Genomic DNA, 23,529 nt, shown 5'->3' on the forward strand with positions numbered 1-23,529 from the left:
AGGATACTTTCACCTGATTTTTTGGATTAGGCAATTACTTTTTTTTATTGTGTGACATTGGTTTACAAGAATATATAGTTGTTTCCTTAAGTGGTCAATACTGCTTTCTGGGATGAGGTTGTGTGTGTGTGTGTGTGTGTATGTGTGTGTATGTATGTGTGTGTGTATGTATGTGTATGTGTGCTGGAATGATCCAGGGGCTAGTGGTAGCCTTAGGCAATATAGGTGTGTGTGTGTGTGTGTGTGTGTGTGTGTGTGTGTGTTCTGGAACAATCCAGGGGCTAGTGGTATCTTAGGTACAACTGGGGGATGCGGTCTGTTCACTTGCTAAAAGAAGGGGGTTTCACAGGTAGTAGGGGCATTAAATGACTTTGTTTTTCTGAAAAAGGACTTTCAGGCCAAACATGTTTGGAAACTTCTGGTATAGCTATGTATATGTCTTAGGGGCACATTGTTAGCATATCACACGTACTACCTCAGCATCAAGTACCAATATCCTTTCTAGCACAATCCATTTTTTTCTTTCTATCTCTCCACCTAACCTCAGTTCGAAGAGTACAAAGACTTGTTGTTTTTCAATCACAATTTTATTGAGGTATCATGATTTATAATAGTATTATCACATTCCAGGTTCACAATACTACTGTACCACACCTACCACCAGAAAAGTTAGTCTCTATGTCACTGTCCCCAGTGAGGATTTGTTTTCTGTGGACATTGGACAAAACTGGTTGCTTGTTTTGTTTGTTTCTTTACATGACACTTATCAGTTAAATCATAAAGAAATAAATGCTTTATAGAAGACTTACTTTGTGAGTATAATTAGATGTGTTTTTGTTTGTTTGTTTTGAAGCCACATCTTACAATGCTCAGGGGTTACTCCTGGCTCTGTGCTCAGGAGTTACTCCTGGTGGTGCTTGGGGATCCATACAGGATACTGGGGATTGAATCTGGGTCAGTTGCGTGCAAGGCAAATGCCCCACTTACTGTACTATCTCTCCAGCCCTCAGATGTGTTATTCTGATGGGGAAATGAGTCATAAAGAAAGCAAATCACTTACTCATAATGATAAATCATAAGCTATGATTACAGGCAGAAACCCGTAAGATTCAGAAGACTGTCCAATTTTCTATAGAAAGAACCATGCTGTCAAGAAGTGTAACAAAAACCAGTAAACATCCTTTGGCATATCGGATCACAAGACCTTTTACATGGTAGATTAACCTACCTTTAGTTTCGTCTCCTCCTATGGTCCAGTCATTCACCATTTCCCATACATAGCACAGGTGCTTATGCCTCTGTGAGCCTTCAAATATTTAGGTCTCTCATCCTGGATGACCTTCTTACCCTTTCCACTAAGAAAAAAATCTTTTTTTAAAATTATCTATCAAGGTGCTGCACAAAGACTATTTTTTTCTGATTCTCATTTTGAGTTAGTCATACCCTACTCTTCATATCCAATGTCCATATTATACCGAATGACTATGGTTAAGAAATGGCATTCTCTAGTCAGACTCCTTGAATCTGAATGTCAGTGTGATCTTATGTATTATAAAAACTCTGAGACTCAGTTATTTCACCTTAGATGATAAATGAAGATAATACATTAATCACCTGTTAGGACTATTGTGAGAAATGAATGAGATCAGATATATAATTGTTAAAAAATACTTCCTGATAGCATTCCATAAATACTTTATAAAAATGTGTAACTTGAATATGAAATTTTTATTTCTTTATTTTTATTTTTTGGGTCACACCCGGCGATGCTCGGGAGTTACTCCTGGCTCTGCTCAGGAATCACTCCTAGTGGTGCTCGGGGGAAGCATATGGGTTGCTGGAAATCGAATCCAGGTTGGCTGCTTGCAAGGCAAACGCCCTACCTGCTGTGCTATTGCTCCAGCCCTGAATATGAAATTTTTATATTGCTTTTTTTTTTGGTCTTTGTTTTGGGGCCACACCTGGCAATGCTCAGAATTTACTCCTGGCTCTGCACTCAGGGATCACTCCTTGCAGTTCTCAGGGGACCAGATGGGGTGCCAGGGAACAAACTCCTGTTGGCTGTATGCAAAGAAAGTGCCCTACTCACTGGACTATTGTTCCAGCGCCAATTATTTTACTTAACTCGTATTTCAAAATAGACTTAGAGGTCTAGTTAAACGCAGAAACAAAATCTTTATCACCTTCATATCCCTGAGGATTAGCATAGTGCCTATTAATATTGTAGGCACTTAAAAAGGCTTGTGAACAAATGAATGAAAGGATTCCTCTGAAGCGTTTCTTGTTCAAGACATTAGGAAAAGAGGTCCTAGGTGAATCCTATGTTAATAACCTCGGAGGTCAAAGATATGAATTAAGTTAGTTTTTTAAGCATTCTAAGGACAGTACTGGAGTATACACAAAGGGACATCTAGGCCTTTCAACTGGGACTTTTTTTCTTAGCATTATGAAGGCAGAAAAGGCAAGCAGACATATGTTAAAATAGAGGCTGTTCCTAGCCAGCACTTTTAGCGTGAGACAGATGGAATAAATGAGAGCCACCTTGGCTGAATTTTCCAGCTGTGAATGGATTCGGTGATTACATACCAATATGAAGAAAATAAAATAAAGTTGTGACTCTTACAGGCAAATAACCGAAAATCAATTACTCAACCAACTAGGGTTGCTTTTATTATAGACAGGCAGCACAATGCATGGCATGGTTCATCTGTCATTGGGGCGACTAGAGGATAAACAATCTACATCAGCAGGAGGAAACAAAGTCAGCTCTGGCTTCAGAACTGGGAAGCGTGAATTAGGAGACTCTGTGACAAAGGTTAACTGAGATGCTGGAGCCCCACTTCTGTATAATAAGCAGCCCCAACAACTCCATTCCAGATAACAAGTATAAAAGCCATTTTCTTTGGTTTCCAGCTATGCCTTCTGAAATGAAGATAAATGGAATTTATATCATGAATATGTAAACAGAAGACAAAAGGAACCTGAGTGTATTACTGACTTAGTCCCATTCATAAACTAATTCTATATCTAGAAACATACAGCTATTATTTTAGAGTATGTGGAAAAAGGGCATGGGGAGACATAGCATACAGTCTCAAGCACATTTAGAAGACTCAAAAAAAACCCCAAAATTACAGCATCTATGCAGATTCGACCTCTTCCCTTCATTTTTTAAAAATTGCTGCTGCAATGTCTAAGAGTTACACATAAATGATTGTAGTGGTCTCACACCGGGTTGTGGTGCTCACTGGGGATTTCACACTTTTAGCTGCAATGCCTCACTCACTGTGTTATAACCAGAGATTGCAGGAATAGCAGTGCTCCTGGGATAGCACCAGGCTTGTGGGTGGTGCCAGGGATGAGACTGCCATCTGCCAGCAAGGCACTCAACCAGTGAGCCAACCCTAGGGCCCAACATTCTTTTTTACTCTGTATTTAATGTAAGTGTGTATTCCTCTAGACAACTATATCTCAAAACACTGGTAGGGAGTGGAGCAAAGGCAAGTATTTACAGGGGAATAAAAACAAGACTACCAAGAGGCAAGGAGGTAAAAAGACTTGCCCAAGGTCATACAACCAGTTGCAAGCAGACCAAGGAGAGAAGAAGGTGGGTCTGCTAACTCACTGTCCAAGACCTCTGACTGTGTCAGGACACGCTGGCTGTTTGATCAAAGCACCAGCGTGGGTCAGATTCACACTCATCTCAGCGGGAGTTTTTTTTTTTTTTTGCCTGAATAAGAAGAGACTTCTTTGAAGATAAAAATTCTACAGAACTCCCATATAGCTATTACTATTAAAAAAATCTTTTTTCTCCTATATTATTTTTTTAATTCATGGAAAATCTCAACAGCAAATCAAAACCTAATAACTGATTTTTGTTCCTTTTTCTCACTGAGGACAAGAGTTAAAGGGTCCTTCCCTCACTGACTTCCTCCCACTACACAACAGCTTTCAAGGGAGCAGATCATATTGCCACCCCCTCTCCTTGAATATATATTACTTCTCAGCAGGCTCTGGCAGGAGTAGAGAGGGAACCAATCTGTGAGAGAGTGAACACAAGATCTCCCATAATAGCACTGAGAAGACAGAAAATTGCTGCCAAAAGTGTAAATTGCTTTTTTTGCCTAAAAAAAAAATCACTCCGAGCTTCAAAGACACCCTTTTAAAAGATGACTCCACAGCAGTTAATATCCATGTTCTACATATTAGGACTTTTGTTCTTCCATGTCTCTCTAGGATTATTGACATCTATATGACTATCAAAGATTTTTAAAATGGAGGTGCAAAGGGTGGCTTTTCTGTGGCATCAAAGGATAGTGTGGCTTGTTGTTCCCAGAAAGTCTAAAGGCACCCTTATTTCCTGCCCTCAGTGTACACTATGTAAGGATGAGATAAAGAATATCTCATCTCTATCATAAAAGTTCCCAATGACAGAGAAGGAGTTTGCAGAAACCTTAAGTCACAGCAATTCTATGTCAAAGCAAATAAGAATTCCCAGATTAGAGGAAGGAAACCAAACTGATCTTTTGAAGACTATGGGTGAATTCTTTTGGCTTTCACACAGAGTAATAAGAAAATGTAGCAGTCTCTTGGAGATGATAGTCTAAATGTTGGTTGACCCATTTGACCCAGCAATACCACTGCTGGGAATATACCCAGGGTGCTCCAAAACACACAGCAGAAATGTCATCTGCACTTCAATTGCAGCACTATTCACAATAGCCAGAATCTGGAAACAAACCCCCGAGTGCCCAAGAACAGGTGACTGAAATAAACTATGATACAACTACACAATGGAATACTGTGCAATCATTGGGAAGAATGAAGTCATGAAATTTGCTTATAAATGGATGGATATGGAGAGTATCATGCTGAGTGAAATGAGTCAGAAGGTGAGGTACCGATAATGGGATGACTGCACTCATTTTGGGATATAAATATCATATATATATATATATATATCACTGTATCATTGTATCACTGTCATCCTGTTGTTCATTGGTTTACTCGAGCAGGTACCAGTAACATCTCCATTCATCCCAGCCCTGAGATTTTAGCAGCCTTTCCTTACTCGTATTTCCCAATGGTGCCATAATGGAGGTTCTTTCAGGGCCAGGGGAAAGAGACCCATTATTGTTACTGTATATACATATATATAAATATTACTGTATCACTGTCATCCCATTATTCATAGATTTGCTTGAGTGAGCATCAGTAACATCTGCATTCATCCTAGCCCTGAAATTTTAGCAGACTCTCCTTACTCGACCTTCTCATCGGTCCCACATTGGAGGCTCTTTCAGGGTCAGGGGAATAAGACATATCTTTGTTAATGTTTTTGGCATATCAAATATGCCACAGGAGCTTGCCAGGCACTGCCATTATATATATATATATAATGATATCCAATATCATTATAGATCCTAATATCCAAGGCCAGGGTAAACAGGGACCAGGAGGACTGGTCAATGGTTGGAGGCTTGCCACGAGAGAGAGAGAGAGAGAGAGAGACAGAGAGGGGGGGGAGGGGCAAAGAGCAGTTAGGATAGAACCAATATGACAATAAGATGGAAATGATCATTTTGGACAGGAACTGAGTGTTGAATGTAGATACAGAGATATACCTGATAACCTTTAATTATCTGTACTGCAAACCAGGAAGGTGGAAATGGGAAGGGAGGGACATGGGAAGGAAGGGGGGAAAGAGAGAGAGGCAACTGGCTTGGGGAAGATGGGAACAGGAGGGAAACTGGGACCATTGGTGGAGGGAAATGTACACAGGTGAAAGGATGGGAGGCCAGCCACACACTCTAGGGGTAAAGGCAGCTCAGATAGAGAAGGGAGAACCAAATAAAGGGTGTTCGGAAGATCTGCCCAGGATTGGAGATGCATGCTGAAAGTAGACTATAGACCGAACATGATTGCCACTCAATTCCTCTCTTGCAAACCACAGCACCCAAAAGGAGAGAGAGAACAAAAGGGAATGCCCTGCCACAGAGGCAGGGTGGGATGGGGGATGGGGGGTGGGAGGGATACTGGGATCACTGGTGGTGGAGAATGGGCACTGATGGAGGGATGGGTACTCGATCATTGTATAACTGAAACCCAAGCACAAAAATTTGTAAGTCTACAACTGTACCTCACGGTGTTTCACTAATAAATTTTTTAAAAATGTATGGATATTGTAACATTATATGACTGAAACCTAATCATGAACAACTTTGTAACAGTGTGTATCACTGTGATTCAATAAAACAATTAAAAAAAAACTAAAACAACCCCAAATGTTGCTTAAAAGCACTAGCCGTAAAAAACCAGGCTAGACTCAAGTCTCAGTTTCACTACTTGTCAGCTTGCTTGATAGAGGGTAAGTTAATGTCACTAAGCATACACTTTCAATAAATGATAGCTCTGATTATTATTGCTGATACCGAGTACAACTACACAGCAGAATTCAGGACAAAGACTATACATGACCCAAAGCACGACTTTTGGTCAGTTTACTTCAAACAGCTGGAAAGTCAAAACTGAAAAGAGGAAAAGAGAGATTCTAGCAGGTAGCAAGCGAGGAAAGCACAGATGTACTACATACAAAAGCATTTCCATAAGACAAGAATTTTCCTTTGTTCTGGCCACTATAGAGAGTGGCGAGAATCCAATTCTTCCTGGATTTCAGCGCAGACAGTGGGGTTATAACCATGTGGGGAAAAAGCTAGCAAAAGGAGAAATGAGCCTAACGATACAAGTGGACCTGGACCTCTGGGTCTCCAGATTCCTTTCTCTTCCTCCCTTTTGCAGGCTGACCCACGCTTCCTTTCTGTTTCCTTGATACATCAAACCCTATTTCAAGATTGCTGGCAGTTCAAAAGCCTTTGGACTAAAACTCTGTTTGGCTCACTGAAATTGTACAGTGTATAACATAAATGAGAGAAATTTCAGATCAAAGGCAATCTGCCCTCAAGTGTTAATTAGGACACACTGAACCAAATGGTAGTTCAGCACAAACAAACTGAATGAAATCAACAAGTATGGATTTAAGGTTAAAAAGAAAATTTGACTTCTATTTTTTCTTTGAAATTGGAACATAGCCTTCAAGTGTTCACTGTACCAAAAAAGGGTCTGTCAAGTCCCAGTTCTAGAGGATCCCCGCTGATGACCATGGCAGCCTGGATCAAGAGAGAAAGCCTGGCATCTCAGCTGTTAGTAATGAACATACTTCACCACTATCTTGTTAAAATGACTTGAAGGCATCTGCAATTAAACTCTAATGCAGATATTAACCATGCAGGTATTAACAAACTGAATAGTATCTTTGAAAAAGAGCTAATCTCTGCAGGAGGTCTCTGTATTCTCTTAATCAAAGTGGATTCTACAAATTAGCCATAAAGACAAGATGAATGAGTTCATCCTATTAGAACTCTCTCAAGACAGAAATGTCATTTATACTTAGTGGTGTCTATATATTTCATCTGCTAAAGTCTTTTCTTTATAATGGTCTTGTTTGAACTTTCTGAGGATGATCATCTAGGGTTTTGCTTGGCCTGAATTTTAAGGATCTAGTGTTAATCTTGAGGGTAGTAGAGGTTAAGTACTAAAGAGGGAGTTGAACCGAAGTTCTGTGAAAAATAAAAACATGGTTAATAACTAGAGAATTTACTGGTTTAGGCTCCCATCATCTCTGGCCTAGTCAAGTCAGATCCTAGTGTAGATCCATTCACTTCCAATTCATTTTCCATTCAGAAGGCAGGGGAAACTTCCATCCAATATGTAAATCTACTCAGGTTAATTCCTCTTCAAATTCTTTAATTTCTCCCCATAGTCTCCAATATCTTTTTAGAATTAATTTATTTCAAAATGTATGATAATTTGGGTAATTTGTTTATAATGGTGCTAATAGTTATGGTCCTGGTAGACAGTCACGTCACCTCACCACCACAAAAGTGACCAAGATTGTCCACCAATGCTCTAAGCTCAATTTTTTTTGTTTTTTTTTTTTTTGAGTCACAACCGGTGATGCACAGGGGCTACTCCTGGCTCATGCACTCAGAAATTACTCCTGACGGTGCTCAGGGGACCATATGGGTTGCTGGGAATCGAACCCAGGTCGGTTGTGTGCAAGGCAAACATTCTACCCGCTGTGCTATTGCTCTAGCCCCCTCTAAGCTCAAACATCTTAATATTTAAAAGATACTAAATAATCCAGACTGTTTTCTGTCTTCCAAGGCTGGTATTTTTATATGAGTTATTCCCCCTGCCTAGAATCATTGGCTATCCCCTTGAAGCAGAGAGGTAGAAGGAGGGTGGGGACAGGGTGTTTGGAGGATGTGACAATGAGATTTGGGGATGTAATGAACCAAGATGGCATCAGAAGAAGCCCTGTCACTGTCACTGTCCTCCTGCTGTTCATCGATTTGCTCGAACGGGCCCAGTAACATTGTGAGACTTGTTACTGCATTTGGCATATCGAATATGTCACGGGTAGATTGCCAGGCTTTGCCCTGCGGGCGAGATACTCTCGGTAGCTTGCTGGGCTCTCCAAGAGGGGTGAGGAATCGAACTTGGGTCAGCCATGCTGACTGCATGCAAGGCAAATGCCCTACCCGCTGTGCTATCGCTCTAGCCCAGAAGAAGCCCTAAACCAGCTAAAAGTATTATTGTGGGACCCACTTTGTGGATACAAGAACTGAGGACTTATAAAAATAACTGGTTCCAGCACAGGCCCAGAGAAGGCTGGACCCCTCCAGAAATATGCTCCAGCAGGAGCAAAGACTTTTGATAAGGACATGAAGGAGAGGCAAATATGGAATAACAACTGGCACTAAGAATGGGACACAGGATGTGGGAAGAGAAGGGGAAAATAGAGCTGCACTGTGCATGAGAGACAAAACATATGCTTCACTTGTGGCTGATCCTGTTTTTTTTTTTTTTCCTTTGCTATCTTTATTTTTTTTTCTTTTTTTTTCCCCTTTATTTTATTTTATTTTTTTTAAAGTTGTAGATTTACAATTTTTTGTGCGTTGGTTTCAATTATACAATGATCAGATACCCATCCCTCCACCAGTGCCCATTTTCCACCACCATGGATAATATCCCTCCCACCCCCATCCCCCCATCCCCCCTGTCTCTGTGGCAGGGCAATCCCCTGTGTTCTCTCTCTCCTTTTGGGTGTTGTGGTCTGCAAAAGAGGCATTGAGTGGCAAACATGTTCAGTCCATAGTCTACTTTCGACATGCATCTCCCCTCCTGGGAGGATCCTCCAAACATCCTTTACTTGGTGCTCCCTTCTCTATCTGAACTGCCCTTTCCTCTAGGATACCCGGCTGGCCTCTAAGTTATGGAGTAATCCTCCTGGTGCTGATCTCAGCTATTCTTGGGTATTAATCTCATACTTTGTTACTTCATATCCCCCAGATGAATGCAATCTTTCTATGTCTATCCCTCTCTTTCTGACTCATTTCGCTTAGCATGATACTTTCCATATTGTACCACTTGTATGTAAATTTCATGACTTCATCTTTTCTAAGAGCTACATAGTACTCCATTGTGTAGATGTACCAAAGTTTCTTTAACCAGTCATCTGTTCTTGGGCATTCAGGTTTCTTCCAGTTTCTGTCTATTGTAAAGAGTGCTGCAATGAACAAACAAGTGCAGATGTCACTTCGACTATACATTTTTGCCTCTCTGGGATATATTCCCAGGAGTGGTATTGCTGGGTCAAATGGGAGCTCAATTTCTAATTTTTTGAGAATCGTCCATACTGTTTTCCAGAAGGGTTGAACCAGTGGACATTCCCACCAACAGTGAAGGAGTGTCCCTTTCTCGCCACATCCACGCCAGCATCGGTTGCTTTTGTTCTTTTGAATGTGGGCCAGTCTCTGAGGTGTGAGATGGTATCTCATTGTGGTTTTGATCTGCATCTCCCTGATGATTAATGATGTAGAGCATTTTCTCATGTGCTTTTTTGCCATTCGGATTTCTTCTTTGAGAAAGTTTCTGTTCATTTCATTGCCCCATTTTTGGATGGGGTTGGATGTTTTCTTCTTGTGGAGTTTAACCAGTATTTTGTATATCCTGGATATCAACCCCTTGTCAGATGTGTATTCGGTGAATATCCTTTCCCATTCTGTAGACTGTCTTTGTATTTTGGTCACTGTTTCTTTGGAGGTGCAGAAGCTTCTTAGTTTAAGATAGTCCCATTTATCTATCTCTGTTTTCACTTGCTCGGCCAGTGGCGTGGCATCTTTGAAGATACCATTAGCTTCAATGTCATGGAGGGTTTTGCCAACTTTATCTTCAATGTACCTTATGGTTTCTGGTCTGATGTTGAGGTCTTTAATCCATTTTGATCTTACTTTTGTACATGGTGTTAGGCAGAGTTCTGAGCCTATTTTTTTGCATGTAGCCGTCCAGTGATGCCAACACAATTTATTAAAGAGGCTTTCCTTACTCCACTTCACATTACTTGCACCTTTATCAAAGAAAGATTAGATGAGCATATGATTGAGGAGAGATGTCAGTGTATTCAACCCGGTTCCATTGGTCTGCAGTTCTGCCTTTGTTCCAGTACCATGCTGTTTTAATTATTACTGCTTTGTAGTACAGTTTGAAGTTAGGGAGGTTGATTCCTCCCATTTTCTTTTTCCCAAGAATTGCTTTAGCTATTCGTGGGGGCTTATTGTTCCATATAAATTTCAAGAGTGTTTGCTCCATTTCTTTGAAGAATGTCATGGGTATCCTTATAGGGATTGCATTGAATTTATACAATGCTTTCGGTAGTATTGCCATTTTGACAATGTTAAGTCTCCCGACCCATGAGCAGGGGATATCTTTCCATTTCCTCATGTCCTCTTTTATTTCCTGAAGTAGCGTTTTGTAGTTTTCTTTGTACAGGTCCTTTACTTCCTTAGTTAAGCTGATTCCTAAGTACTTGATTTTCTGGGGCACAATTGTGAATGGGATTGTTTTTTTCATGTTGCTTTCTTCTCTCTCACTGTTTGCGTATAGGAAAGCCATGGACTTTTGGGTATTGATTTTATAACCTGCAACTTTACTATACGAGTATATTGTTTCTAGGAGTTTTTTGGTGGAAGTTATTGGGTTCTCTAAGTAGAGTATCATATCATCTGCGAATAGTGAGAGCTTGATTTCTTCCTTTCCTACCTGAATGCCCTTAATATCTTTTTCCTGCCTAATCGCTATTGCAAGTACTTCCAGTACTATATTGAACAGCAGTGGAGAGAGTGGGCATCCCTGTCTCGTCCCTGATCTTAGAGGGAAGGCTCTCAGTTTTTCCCCATTGAGGATGATGCTTGCTGTAGGCTTGTGGTAGATGGCTTTAATTATGTTGAGGAAGGTCCTCTCTATACTCATTTTGGCTAGGGTTTTCATCATAAAGGGGTGCTGGATCTTATCAAATGCTTTCTCTGCATCTATTGATATGATCATATGCTTTTTATCTTTTCTTTTGTTGATATGGTGGATTATGTTGATTGATTTCCGAATGTTAAACCATCCTTGCATCCCTGGGATGAATCCTACTTGGTCATGGTGTATGATCTTTTTGATGAGTAGTTGGATTCTATTTGCTAGTAGTTTGTTGAGGATCTTTGCATCTGTGTTCATCAGGGATATCGGCCTGTAATTCTCTTTCTTTGTGGTATCTCTGTCTGCTTTTGGTATCAGTGTGATATTTGCTTCGTAGAAACTGTTTGGAAGTGTTTTTGATATTTCAATTTCGTGGAAAAGCTTAAAGAGCATCGGGAGTAAGTCCTCTTTAAAGATTTGGAAGAATTCACTAGTGAATCCATCCGGGCCAGGACTTTTGTGCTTGGGGAGACTTTTTATTACCATTTCAATTTCCTTGATGGTGATAGGTCTGTTCAGGTATTCCAGGTCTTCTTGGTTCAGCCTTGGGAGTCTGTAGGAGTCTAGGAATTTATCCATTTCCTCGAGGTTTTGATGTTCCGTGGCATAAAGCTTCTCAAAGTACTCCCTGAGGATCCTCTGAATTTCTGTGGTTTCTGTTGTAATGACCCCCTTTTCATTTCTGATTCGGTTTATTAGGGTTTTCTCTCTCCCTTTCTTTGTGAGTTTTGCTAGAGGCTTATCAATCTTGTTAATTTTCTCGAAGAAACAGCTTTTGGTTTCATTGATCTTTCGGATTGTTTTTTGGGTTTCCATCTCGTTAATCTCTGCTCTGAGTTTTATTATTTCCTTTCTCCTGTTCGGGTTGTGCTCCTTTTTTTGGTCCTTCTCCAAGCTCTTAAGCTGTGAGGTTAGGTTATTTATGTGTGCTCGCTCCTCCTTCCTGAGGAATGCTTGTAGAGCTATAAACTTTCCTCTTAACACAGCTTTTGCTGTGTCCCATAAGTTTTGGTAACTCGTGTTCTCATTTTCATTCGTTTCTAGGAATCTTTTGATTTCCTCTTTGATTTCCTGTCTAATCCACTTGTTGTTCAATAGTGCACTGTTTAATTTCCAGGTGTTTGATTTAGTTTTCTGTTTTTGTGTGTGATTTACTTCTAATTTCAGCGCATTATGGTCTGAGAAGATTGTTGATACAATCTCTACCTTCTTAATTTTATGGAGGCATGTTTTGTGGCTCAGCATGTGGTCTATCTTGGAGAATGTTCCATGTACGCTTGAGAAGAATGTGTATTCAGCTTTTTGTGGATGAAGTGTCCTGTATATATCTACTAAGTCCCTTTCTTCCATTGTTTCCCTCAAATGAAGTATGTCCTTGCTAAGCTTGAGTCTGGTTGATCTATCAAGAGGTGACAAAGCAGTGTTGAAGTCTCCCACTAGTATTGTGTTGCTATTGATGTCTTTTTCCAAATCTATGAGTAGTTGTTTTAAGTACTTTGCTGGTCTCTCATTAGGTGCATATACATTTATTATTGTAAGTTCTTCCTGTTGTACAGATCCTCTGATCAATAAGAAATGGCCTTCACTGTCTCTTATGACCTTCCTCACTCTGAAATCGATGTGGTCTGATATAAGGATGGCTACCCCAGCTTTTTTATGGGAGCTGTTTGCCTGTAGGATTGTTTTCCAGCCTTTGACTCTGAGTCTGTGTTTGCTTTGACTATTGAGATGCGTTTCTTGCAGGCAGCAGAATGTTGGGTTCAATTTTCTAATCCATCCTGCCACTCTATGTCTTTTAATTGGTGCGTTTAGCCCATTGACATTGAGAGAGATTAGTGTTATGGGATTTTGTCCCATTGTTCTGTTAAAATTTGGTGTATTTGAGGGGTCTTTCTTGCCTTAAAGTAGCCCATTTAGTTGTTCTTGTAACCATGGTTTTGAGTCTATGAAGTTCCTGAGCTGTTGTTTGTCTGTGAAACTGTGTGTTGTTCCTTCTATTATGAATGAGAGTCTTGCTGGGAAAAGTATTTTTGGGGAGGCATTTATTTCATTGAGTTTTTTTACTATGTCCCACCACTGTTTTCGGGCCATGAGGGTTTCATCAGAAAAATCAGCTGTGAATTTTAAGGATGCTCCTTTGTAAGAGATTTCTTTCTTCGATCTTGCTGCTTTCAGAATTTTGTCTCTGTCTAAGGTTTTGGTCATTTTGATCAGAATGTGTCTTGGGGTATTTTTATTCGGATTTCTTCTAGCTGGTACCCTTCGAGCCTCCTGAATGTGGTCAGAAGTTTTCTTCAGCTCTGGAAATGTTGTAGCAATGATTTCTTTGACAGTTTCTTCTTCATCGAGGTTTTCTTCCTGTCCCTCTGGGACTCCAATAATTCTTATGTTACCCCTCTTGGCTTCATCACGATCTTCTCTTGCCATCTGTTCCCGAATTGTGAGTCTCTTTTCCATTTTCTGCTCTTTTCTGGAGAGTCTCTGAACTTCGTCTTCGAGTTCACTGATTCTGTTCTCAGCAGCTGTTACTCTGCTGCTGAGGCCTTCCACTGAGCTTTTAAATTCGCCTACGAGATTTTTCAGGTCTGATATTTCTGATTGCATTTTCCTCATTTCTGCCTTCAGATCCTCTTGTCTTCTATTGGCATTGCTTTCCGTTGTTTCTTTTAATTCCCTAAGCATCCTAAGAAGCTCCCTCCTGAATTCCTTGTCAGAGAGGTTGTCTAACACTACAGTACTGTTGGTGTCATCTGGGCTAGACTCTTCAATTTGAAAGTTTGGTGGGCTTTTGCGTTGCTTTACCATTGTGAGAGGTGTGGTTTAGTCCTTCACGTTCACTGTTACTATTCTGCTTGATATGCAGTGTGAGTTAAGATAGGTTTATGAGTTATTGGCTACTGTGTTTCTAGTGGCTGAGCTAAAATAGAGAAGTTTCCATCTAAGAAGTTAGCTTATGGTTCCTATGGCATATGTAGTGGGAAAATATTTCGCGGCCGCATAAGCGGCCGCGGCTCCGGAAAGAGTCCCTGGCACTGGGCGAGGAGTTGGGAAGGTCTCCTGTTTGGAATTGGAGCCGTTCAGCTTTGTTGCCCAGAGCTGGGCCTCTGTGCCCATCCCACGCAGATCAGGGGTTGAAAACCGGCTGTCTAGGGGCTGTTTCTAGCTGCGCGTGCCCAGAGAGGGACCCAGGCCCTTGGGGGCGGGCTGTACCTGTTGGAATTGGAGCCGTTCAGCTTTGTTGCCCAGAGCTGGGCCTCTGTGCCCATCCCACGCAGATCAGGGGTTGAAAACCGGCTGTCTAGGGGCTGTTTCTAGCTGCGCGTGCCCAGAGAGGGACCACAGAGCCAGGAGTGACCTCAGCAATAACCCCTGTGTACCACCAGATGTGGCAACCGCTGCCCTTCCCCAACAGTGCCCACCTCCCTTCCCTCTCAGGCCCCCACAAAATAAACCTTCAAACCTACAATTAAATAAGATGGAGCATTATTTGTTAGTGTGTAAATAAAGTCAAGAAAGGAAACGTCCTGGCTGTCCTACCATATGTTTGGACAATTAATTTAGTTTCTTTCAGTGAGAAACTTGAACAAGGTGAGGTATTTTCAAACAGAAGGATTTTTTTAAATTGGCTTACAGCAATGATGTGGATGATACCAGCACCATTATTTTTACATCATCACTGTTTTATATTTTCTGTGTTGCTACACCATGCCAAGCACTAGTGTCAGGATCCTGGAACCATTATGCCAGTGTTCCACCCTGAAACACCTGCTTCCCAGATCACATCAAAAGGAATTTTTTAGGAACTCCAGTTTTCTGCAGAAGTTACACAGGATCTATTGTAACAAAGAGAGAATATGTGGCTCACAACTTCAATTAAAAACCTTGTTTTTATAGACTGAGATTCTACTTAAAGCCCATTTCAGAGATGATGATCCTGCTAATATTAAAGTTTGAATAGCAGTGGCTTGGATGGTCTTTCCAATCACCTCCAACACTTAACAGTCCTCGATCATATGTGTCAGTAGGAACCAATCTGGACCATGCATTTAACATTGTACAAATGCTTCTTGATTGTACTGCGGCACTATCTAGAGCCTGTTCTCAATGCCTGAAACAGAACGTCAGAAAAGAAAATTTCCTGATCGGCAGATTCACTGCAAGGCTGAGGCAATAATAAATGCACTTTTAAATTTCGTGTGGTGATGCAGAAGCATAAAGGAGCATTTTTCCCTGAACAAAGTTTTGTAAACCTATGACCCAGGATTTCACTGTACAGGTGTCTTGAGTCAGATATAAAGACTTTATTGGTGAGAAATAAAGAGTACTGGAACTAGAGGCCATTAAATAAAAGAAATCCAATTTTAATCAAGAAAGAATAATGCGAAAGTTTATCTAGTCAGTCCACCTGATGGTCTAATTACCATTCAAACATGGTACCTACTCTTCTTAACAAGGCATTCAGAATGTGCTAAAGAATAAAGCAAAGTTGCTGTCATTACGTACTTTAAAGTCTACTTTTATCTGAAGGTTACAGGCAGGAAATGACACAGATGGGAAAGGAGATGGGAGTCTTACAAAATAAGATCTTCAAAGCCCTGGCTTAAGATGGAGATCCATTTTCTGTGCTGTTCCTTGGCTGTTCATATTTCACAGGGCATTAAAAGGCCACGAATGTCATTCTACATCAATTCTGAGAATAGACAGGCAGCAGTAATGTTATCTTACCTGAGTTCTTCCTCATCACCCTAAAAGACAAATAGAAAAAAACAGCATTAGAAATCAGCAGAGACTGATTTAGGTTGCTTTCATTCCCTCTTCTCTCAACCTGAAAGAAAGGCTTGTGCATTTCTTATAACAGACACACCAGCAGACTTATGTATAAGGGCTAAGACAAGGGCTAGTATAATCCTATGTTCAAACTGTCCAGCAGAGAAGAACTAATAATTTTCCCCTGCAAGCAGAGAACGAATGTACAGACCTAGGAGGCCTAAATAATAGCCTTGCTTTTTATTTGTATGGCTGGCACTATTTAGTTCTGAGCAAACTGAGAGCTGAAAATAGTAGCAGATCTTAGGCAAAGCTGACCACCTCCAAAAGCATCAAGCTGTTTGCTGCAAAGACTCATTTCTGCCTTGGTCGAGCATTTTTCCTCCAAAAATGAGCACAGAAACTAAAATATGGTGAATACGGCACTGAACTGGGAGTCAGGAAACTTGGCTCTGGTTTAAGCTCAGTTATTTACTAGCCATTGCCCTTGGGCAGGCTAATTTATTAATTTGGACCCTGGTAGTTGTTAAGATTAGTCTTTTTAAGAGTAGTCTTAAAAAAGATGAATGATCCATATCATTTTTCAAACAAGGTATTTTTCTTTTAAAATGTGTAAGAAACACACTAGGACATAAAACATATCTCCACAAAGTCAAGAGTACAGCAATCACCCACATCCACAAGAACAAAAGCAACCGGTGCTGGCGCGGATGTGGCGAGAAAGGGACCCTCCTTCACTGCTGGTGGGAATGCCGGCTGGTCCAACCCTTTTGGAAAACAGTATGGACGATTCTCAAAAAATTAGAATTTGATCTGCCATTTGACCCAGCTATAGCACTCCTGGGAATATATCCCAGAGAGGCAAAAAGGTATAGTCAAAGTGACATCTGCAATTGTTTGTTCATTGCAGCACTCTTTACAATAGCCAGAATCTGGAAAAAACCTGAGTGCCCAAGAACAGATGACTGGTTAAAGAAACTTTGGTACATTTACACAATGGAATACTATGTAGCTGTTAGAAAAGATGAAGTTATGAAATTTACATACAAGTGGTACTACATGGAAAGTATCATGTTAAGCGAAATGAGTCAGAAAGAGCGGGATAGACACAGAAAGATTGCATTCATCTGGGGAACATAAAGCAACAAAAAGTGAGAGTGACACACAGGAATGGCTGAGATTAGTACCAGGAATTTTGCTCCATGAATGGAAGGCCAGCCACAGGCTCTAGGTGAAAAGGAAGCTCAGATAGAGAAGAGATTACCAAATGAAGGGTGTTGTGAGGGCCCTCCCAGGGTGGGAGAAGCATGCTAAAAGTAGTCGATAGACCAAACATGATTGCCACTCAAAGCCTCTCTTGCAAAACACAGTACCCAAAAGAAGAGAGAGAGAACAAGGGGGAATACCCTGCCACAGAGGCAGGATGGGACGGGGGGGGGGGGATGAGGGGGGGGATGCTGGGACCCATGGGGATGGATGACGGGCACTGGTGGAGGTATGGGGACTTGATCATTGTATAACTGAAACCCAAGCACAAAATTTGTAAGCCTATAACTGTACCTCATGGTTTTTCACTAATAAAAAAAAATAAAAAAAAAAAAAAAAAAAAAAGAGTACAGCAATCATATCAACTATCTTCTCAGACAATAATGTATCTGACAGTATAAGTTAATCTCAAAGAGAAATGGAGAAACACCTATAAATTAAATAGCTCATTACTGAACAATCTGTGGGTCACAAAGGAAGTCAAAGAGGAAATTAAATGAACAAATGAGAATGGGGACACTACCTACCAGAACTTGTAGGATATAGTAAGAGGGGTATTAAGAGGAAAGTTCATTGCTATGCAAGCATTCATCAGGAAGGACAAACCCACATAAGTATCTTGACTGCACAACTTAAGAAACTGGAAAAGGAGCAACAAAGGAAGCCTAAAGCAGGCAGGATGAGGGAAATAATAAATCTTCAAGTAGAAATTAATAAGCTGATATTAAAAAATCCAAAAGATCAATTAAATCAAGAGCTGGTTCTTTAAACAAATAAACAAGACTGATAAACCAGTAGCAAGACTCACAAAGAAAGAGAGAGAACCCTAATAAACCGAACCAGAAATGGAAGGAGGGACAAAACCCACAGAAATCTAAAGGATCATCAGAGATTACTTTGAGAATCTTTATGCCGTGAAATGAGAGAACCTAGAAGAAATGGATAAATTCCTGGACTCCTATAATCTCTCAAGGCTAAATCAAGATGATTTGTAATACTTGAAAAGACCTATAACTATCAAGGAAATTAAAATGGTAATCAAAAGTCTTCCCAAAACAAAAGCCTAACCCCAGATGAATTCACTAGTGAATCCTTTCAAGCTTTAAAGCAGACCTACTGTCAATCCCTTTCAAGCTCTTCCAGGAAATTGAAGAAACACAAACACTACCAAACAGTTGCAATGAAGCAAACATCAACCTAGCTTGTGCGGCTGGCCTCCAAGGCATGGAGTGAACCTCCTGGAACTAACCTCGACTATTCTTGGATGTTAGTCTCCTATTTTGTTACTTTATATTCCCCAGATGAATGCAATCTTCCTATGTCTGTCCCTCTTTTTCTGACTCATTTCGCTTAACATGATACTTTCCATGTAGTACCACTTGTATGTAAATTTCATGACTTCATCTTTTCTAACAGCTACATAGTGCTCCATTGTGTAGATGTACCAAAGTTTCTTTAATCAGTCATCTGTTCTCGGGCACTCGGGTTTTTTCCAGATTTTGGCTATTATGAACAGCGCAGCAATGAACACAGAAGTGCAGATGTCACTTCTACTATACTTTTTTGCCCCTCCGGGATATATTCCCAGGAGTGCTATTGCTGGGTCAAATGGGAGCTCAATTTCTAATTTTTTGAGAATCGTCCGTACTGTTTTCCAAAAGGGCTGAACCAGTAAGCATTCCCCCTAGCAGTGAAGGAGAGTCCCTGTCTCGCCACATCCGCGCCAGCACTGGTTGCTTTTGTTCTCGGGAATGTGGGCCAGTCTTTGTGGTGTGTGATGATATCTCATTGTTGTTTTGATCTGCATCTCCCTCATCACCTCACTAGTGATTAGAGCATTTTCTCATGTGCCTTTCTAGCCATTCGAATTTCTTCTTTGAGAAAGTTTCTGTTTATTTCATCATCCCATTTTTTGATGGGGTTGGATGTTTTCTTCTTGTGGAGTTCAACCAGTGCTTTGTATATCCTTGATATCAACCCCTTATCAGTTGGGTACTGGGTGAATATCCTTTCCCATTCTGTAGATTGTCTTTGTATTCTGGTCACTATATCTTTTGAGGTGCAGAAGCTTCGTAGTTTAACATAGTCCCATTTGATTATCTTTGTTTCCACTTGATTGGTCAGTGGAGTGTCTTCTTTGAAGATACCGTTAGCCTGAATATCATGTAGGGTTTTGCAAACCTTGTCTTTAATGTACCTTATGGATTTTGGGCCTGATGTTGAGATCTTTAATCCATTTTGATCTGACTTTTGTGCATGGTGTTAGATCGAGGTCTAAGCCCATTTTTTGCATATGGTTGTCCAGTTATGCCAGCACCATTTGTTGAAGAGGCTTTCCTTACTCCACTACACATTTCTTGCTCCCTTATCAAAGATCAGATGTTCATATATTTGGGGTTGCATGTATGGATATTCCACCCTGTTCCATTGGTCTGTGGCCCTGCCTTTGTTCTAAGTACCATGCTGTTTTAATTATCACTGCTTTGTAGTAGTGTTTGATGTTGGGGAGGTTAATGCCTCCCCACGTCTTTTTCCCAAGAATTGCTTTAGCTATTTGTGGATTTTTGTTGTTTCATATGAATTTTAGGAATGCTTGATCTATTTTTTGAAGAATTTCATGGGTATCCTTATAGGAATCGCATTGAATCTCTATAATGCTTTGGGGAGTGTTGCCATTTTGACAATGTTGATTCTTCCTATCCATGAGCAGGGGATATGTTTCCATTTCCTCATGTCCTCTTTTATTTCATGGAGTAGTGTTTTGTAGTTTCTATTGTAGAGGTCCTTTACCTCTTTAGTTAGGCTGATTCTGAGGTATTTGATTTTCTGGGGCACAATTGTGAACAGGATTTTTTTTTTATGTCACTTTCCTCTGTCTCATTATTTGCATATAGGAAGACCATGGATTTTGGGGCATTGATTTTTCAGCCTACAACTTTACTGTACAAGTCTATTGTTTCTAGGAGTTTCTTTTAGAGGATTTAGGATTCTTGAGATATAGTATCATATCATCTGCGAATAGTGAGAGCTTGATTTCTTTCTTTCTTATCTGGATGCCTTTAATGTCTTTTTCTTGCCTAATTGCTACTTCAAGTACATCCAGTACTATATTGGACAGAATTGGTGATAATAGGCATCCTTGTCTTGTACCTGATTTTAGAGGAAAGGCTCTTAATTTTTCCCCATTGAGTGTGCTTGCCAGGGGTTTGTCATAGATGGCTTTGACTATCTTGAGGAAAGTACCTTCAAAACCCATTTTGGTGAGAGTTTTCATCATAAACAGGTGCTGAATCTTGTCAAAAGCTTTCTCTGCATCTATTGATATGATCACATGGTTTTTGTCTTTACTTTTGTTGAAAAATCTTTTGTACTTTAAGGAAAACAAAAACCAGGATACAAAAACAGCCCACAGAATGGGAAAAAATATTTACCCAACACTCATCTGATAAAGGATTAATTTTCAATATATATAAGGCACTGGCAGAATTTGACAAGAAAAAATAATTCAACCCCATCAAAGAATGAAGAGAATAGATGAACAGAAACATCCTCAAAAAAAAATAAATGCAAATGGCCAAAAGGCACAGAAAATGTGCTCTACATCACTAATTATCAGGGAGATGCAAATCAAAAAACAATAAGATATCATCTCACACCACAGAGACATTAAAAAGAACAACCAGTGCTGGAGGGGATGCAGATAAAAAAGGACTCACATTTTCTGCTAGTGGGATTGCTGATTGGTCCAGCCTTTCTGGGAAACAATATGGACATCCTCAAAAAACTAGAATTTGTACTCTATACAACCCTGCAATACTGCTCCTGGGAATATGCTCTAGGACCCAAAAACACAATGCAGAAAAGACATCTGCACTCCTATGTTCCTTGTAGCACTATTCACCATAGCCAGAATCTGGAAACAACCTGAGTGCCTGAGAATAGATGACTGGATAAACTATAGTACATCTACACAATGGAACACTGCAGCTGTTATGAAAATAGGAAGTCATAAAATTTGCTTATACATGGATAAACATGGAGAGTATCATGCTGAGTGAAATGAGTCAGAGGGAGAAGGACAAACATAGAATTATTGCACCCACTTGTGTAATATAAAAAATCCTGGAAAGTGTAGATGTTCTTTGTGTTTTCCACATGATACTTCACTGAAAATGGTCTCCACTACCTCTTCTACCTAGCCACTACCACGCTCCAGGACGCCTCCGGACTGCACGGCTGCACATCATAAGACACTTAATACCCATCTTCCAAGATTACCACACCTTATCTGATGGGGCTCAAATATGGTTTGAACCATGGGAACACCTGCAAAGGCTAATAGAGGCGGCCCTAAAAGCCTCTATCCCTCTCGAGAGCCTGGCAAGCTACCAAGAATATCCCACCCGCACAACAGAGCCTGGCAAGCTATCAGTGGGGTATTCTATATGCCAAAACCAGTAAATACAGTGGGTCTCATTCCCCTGACCGTGAAAGAGCCACCAATACAGCAGCGTTAAGAAGGATGAGGAAGGAGAGGCTGATAAAATCTCAAGGCTGAACTAGACTGCCAAAACAAAGAAACGGTCTCATTCCTGATGTTCCTTTCACACTCAACGAAATGAACATCTCTGAATGCAACAGTTATGTGTAACTAGGTCGAGAAGTCAACATGATGAATGACCTAGCACTTGAGTTGCGAAGGAGGAGAGAGCAGCTTGGAACACCTTCAGGAGCGTCGAAGAAATAGCTAAGAGGATGAAGAACCTCCAGCTCTGGGCACATCTCTTCAATTCCACTGTTCTTCCTGCATTAACATAGGCCTCAGAGACATGGGCCCTATGAAAACAGGATGAAAATGCTGTTTTGATCTCCCAAAGAGGAATCGGCTATGCTTGGAGTATCACGCTTCGCTCAAGTGAGAGAGAATCGAGAGTTCTGACCTCTGTCGGCGATCAAGAATTAGGGACACTCTCTCGTTTGCCACGACATCGAAAATCAGATGGGCTGGACATGTAATGAGATTTGGAGACGACTGCTGGACTAGAGCCATTAATGACTGGATTCCATGGGACGTCAAAGATTGCGTGGATGCCCAGCAAAGAAATGGTCAGACTTCTTTGTCAAGGCCCTGAATGATTGGTTCTTCATGTTTCTAGAATGAGCAGACTCCACTTGGGCTATACTAGCATGTGACAGGGACATATGGAGATGTTACTGGCGCCCATTCGAGCAAATCGATAAGCAACGGGATGTCAAGTGATCAAGTGATCAAAAAGAACCTCCGCCATAGTATGTGAATAATACCCAAAGATAGTAGAAAGAAAGCCCCCAAGCTTCATGGTATCAAGCTTGCCACAAAGAGGAAGGGGGAGTGCAGTTAGGACAGAGAAGGGGCCACTACAATAATGGTAGTTGGAAATGATCAGTCTGGACAATAGCTCAGTGCTGAAAGGAAGTAAAGTGATATGCAAATTACCCTTTCAGCAACAGTAATGCAAACCACAGTGCCTAAAAGGAACAAAAGGAAAATGAGACAGAGAGAGAGAGTGAGAGAGAGAGAGAGAGGTATCTACTATACAGGCAGGCTGTGGGAGCAGAGGGAAACTGGGGGGGGGGGACACTGGTGGCAGGAAATGTGCAGTGGTGAAGAGATGGGTATTGGAACACTGTATGACTGAAATGACTGAAACTCAGTCATGAACAACTTTGTAACTGTACATCTCACAGTGATTCAATTAAAATCATTTTAGGCTCGAGCGGGCCCAGTAACGTCTCCATTGGAGACTTTGTTGTTACTGTGTCTGGCATATCGAATACATCATGGGGAGCTTGCCAGGCTCTCCAAGAGGGGCGGAGGAATCGAACTCGGGTCGGCCATGTTGGCTGTGTGCAAGACAAACGCCCTACCGCTGTGCTATTACTCATCGATTTGCTCGAATGATGAAACTAGCAATGGCTCCATTCGTCCCTGTCACGCACCAGCGTAGCACAATGGTGTCTGCTCATTCTAGGAAAACAAAGAGCCTCAAACCGATCATTCAGGGTCTTGATGAAGAAGTCTGACCATCTCACAGGTGGGTGGCCACGTGATCTTTTGACATCCTATGGAATCCAGTCATAATGGCTCTAGTC

The 23,529-nt window shown here is 40.9% G+C and overlaps 1 protein-coding gene across 1 annotated transcript in view; it reads right to left on the bottom strand.

Annotated features, from left to right (window-relative positions):
- Window positions 1-15,465: 15,465 nt before the first annotated feature.
- The window catches only part of TRIM44 (tripartite motif containing 44), an 83,891-nt gene continuing 75,827 nt past the window's right edge, over window positions 15,466-23,529 (bottom strand). The window contains exons 4-5 of the mRNA XM_056135455.1: window positions 16,090-16,109; window positions 15,466-15,472 (exon numbers count right to left, since the gene is read on the bottom strand). Of these exons, the coding sequence (XP_055991430.1) occupies window positions 15,466-15,472; window positions 16,090-16,109 (27 nt within the window). The remainder of the gene's footprint in view (window positions 15,473-16,089; window positions 16,110-23,529) is intronic.

Source organism: Sorex fumeus, unplaced genomic scaffold, assembly GCF_029834395.1.
Source record: "Sorex fumeus unplaced genomic scaffold, SorFum_2.1 ptg000007l, whole genome shotgun sequence".
In the NCBI taxonomy this organism is placed as follows: Eukaryota; Metazoa; Chordata; class Mammalia; order Eulipotyphla; family Soricidae; genus Sorex; species Sorex fumeus.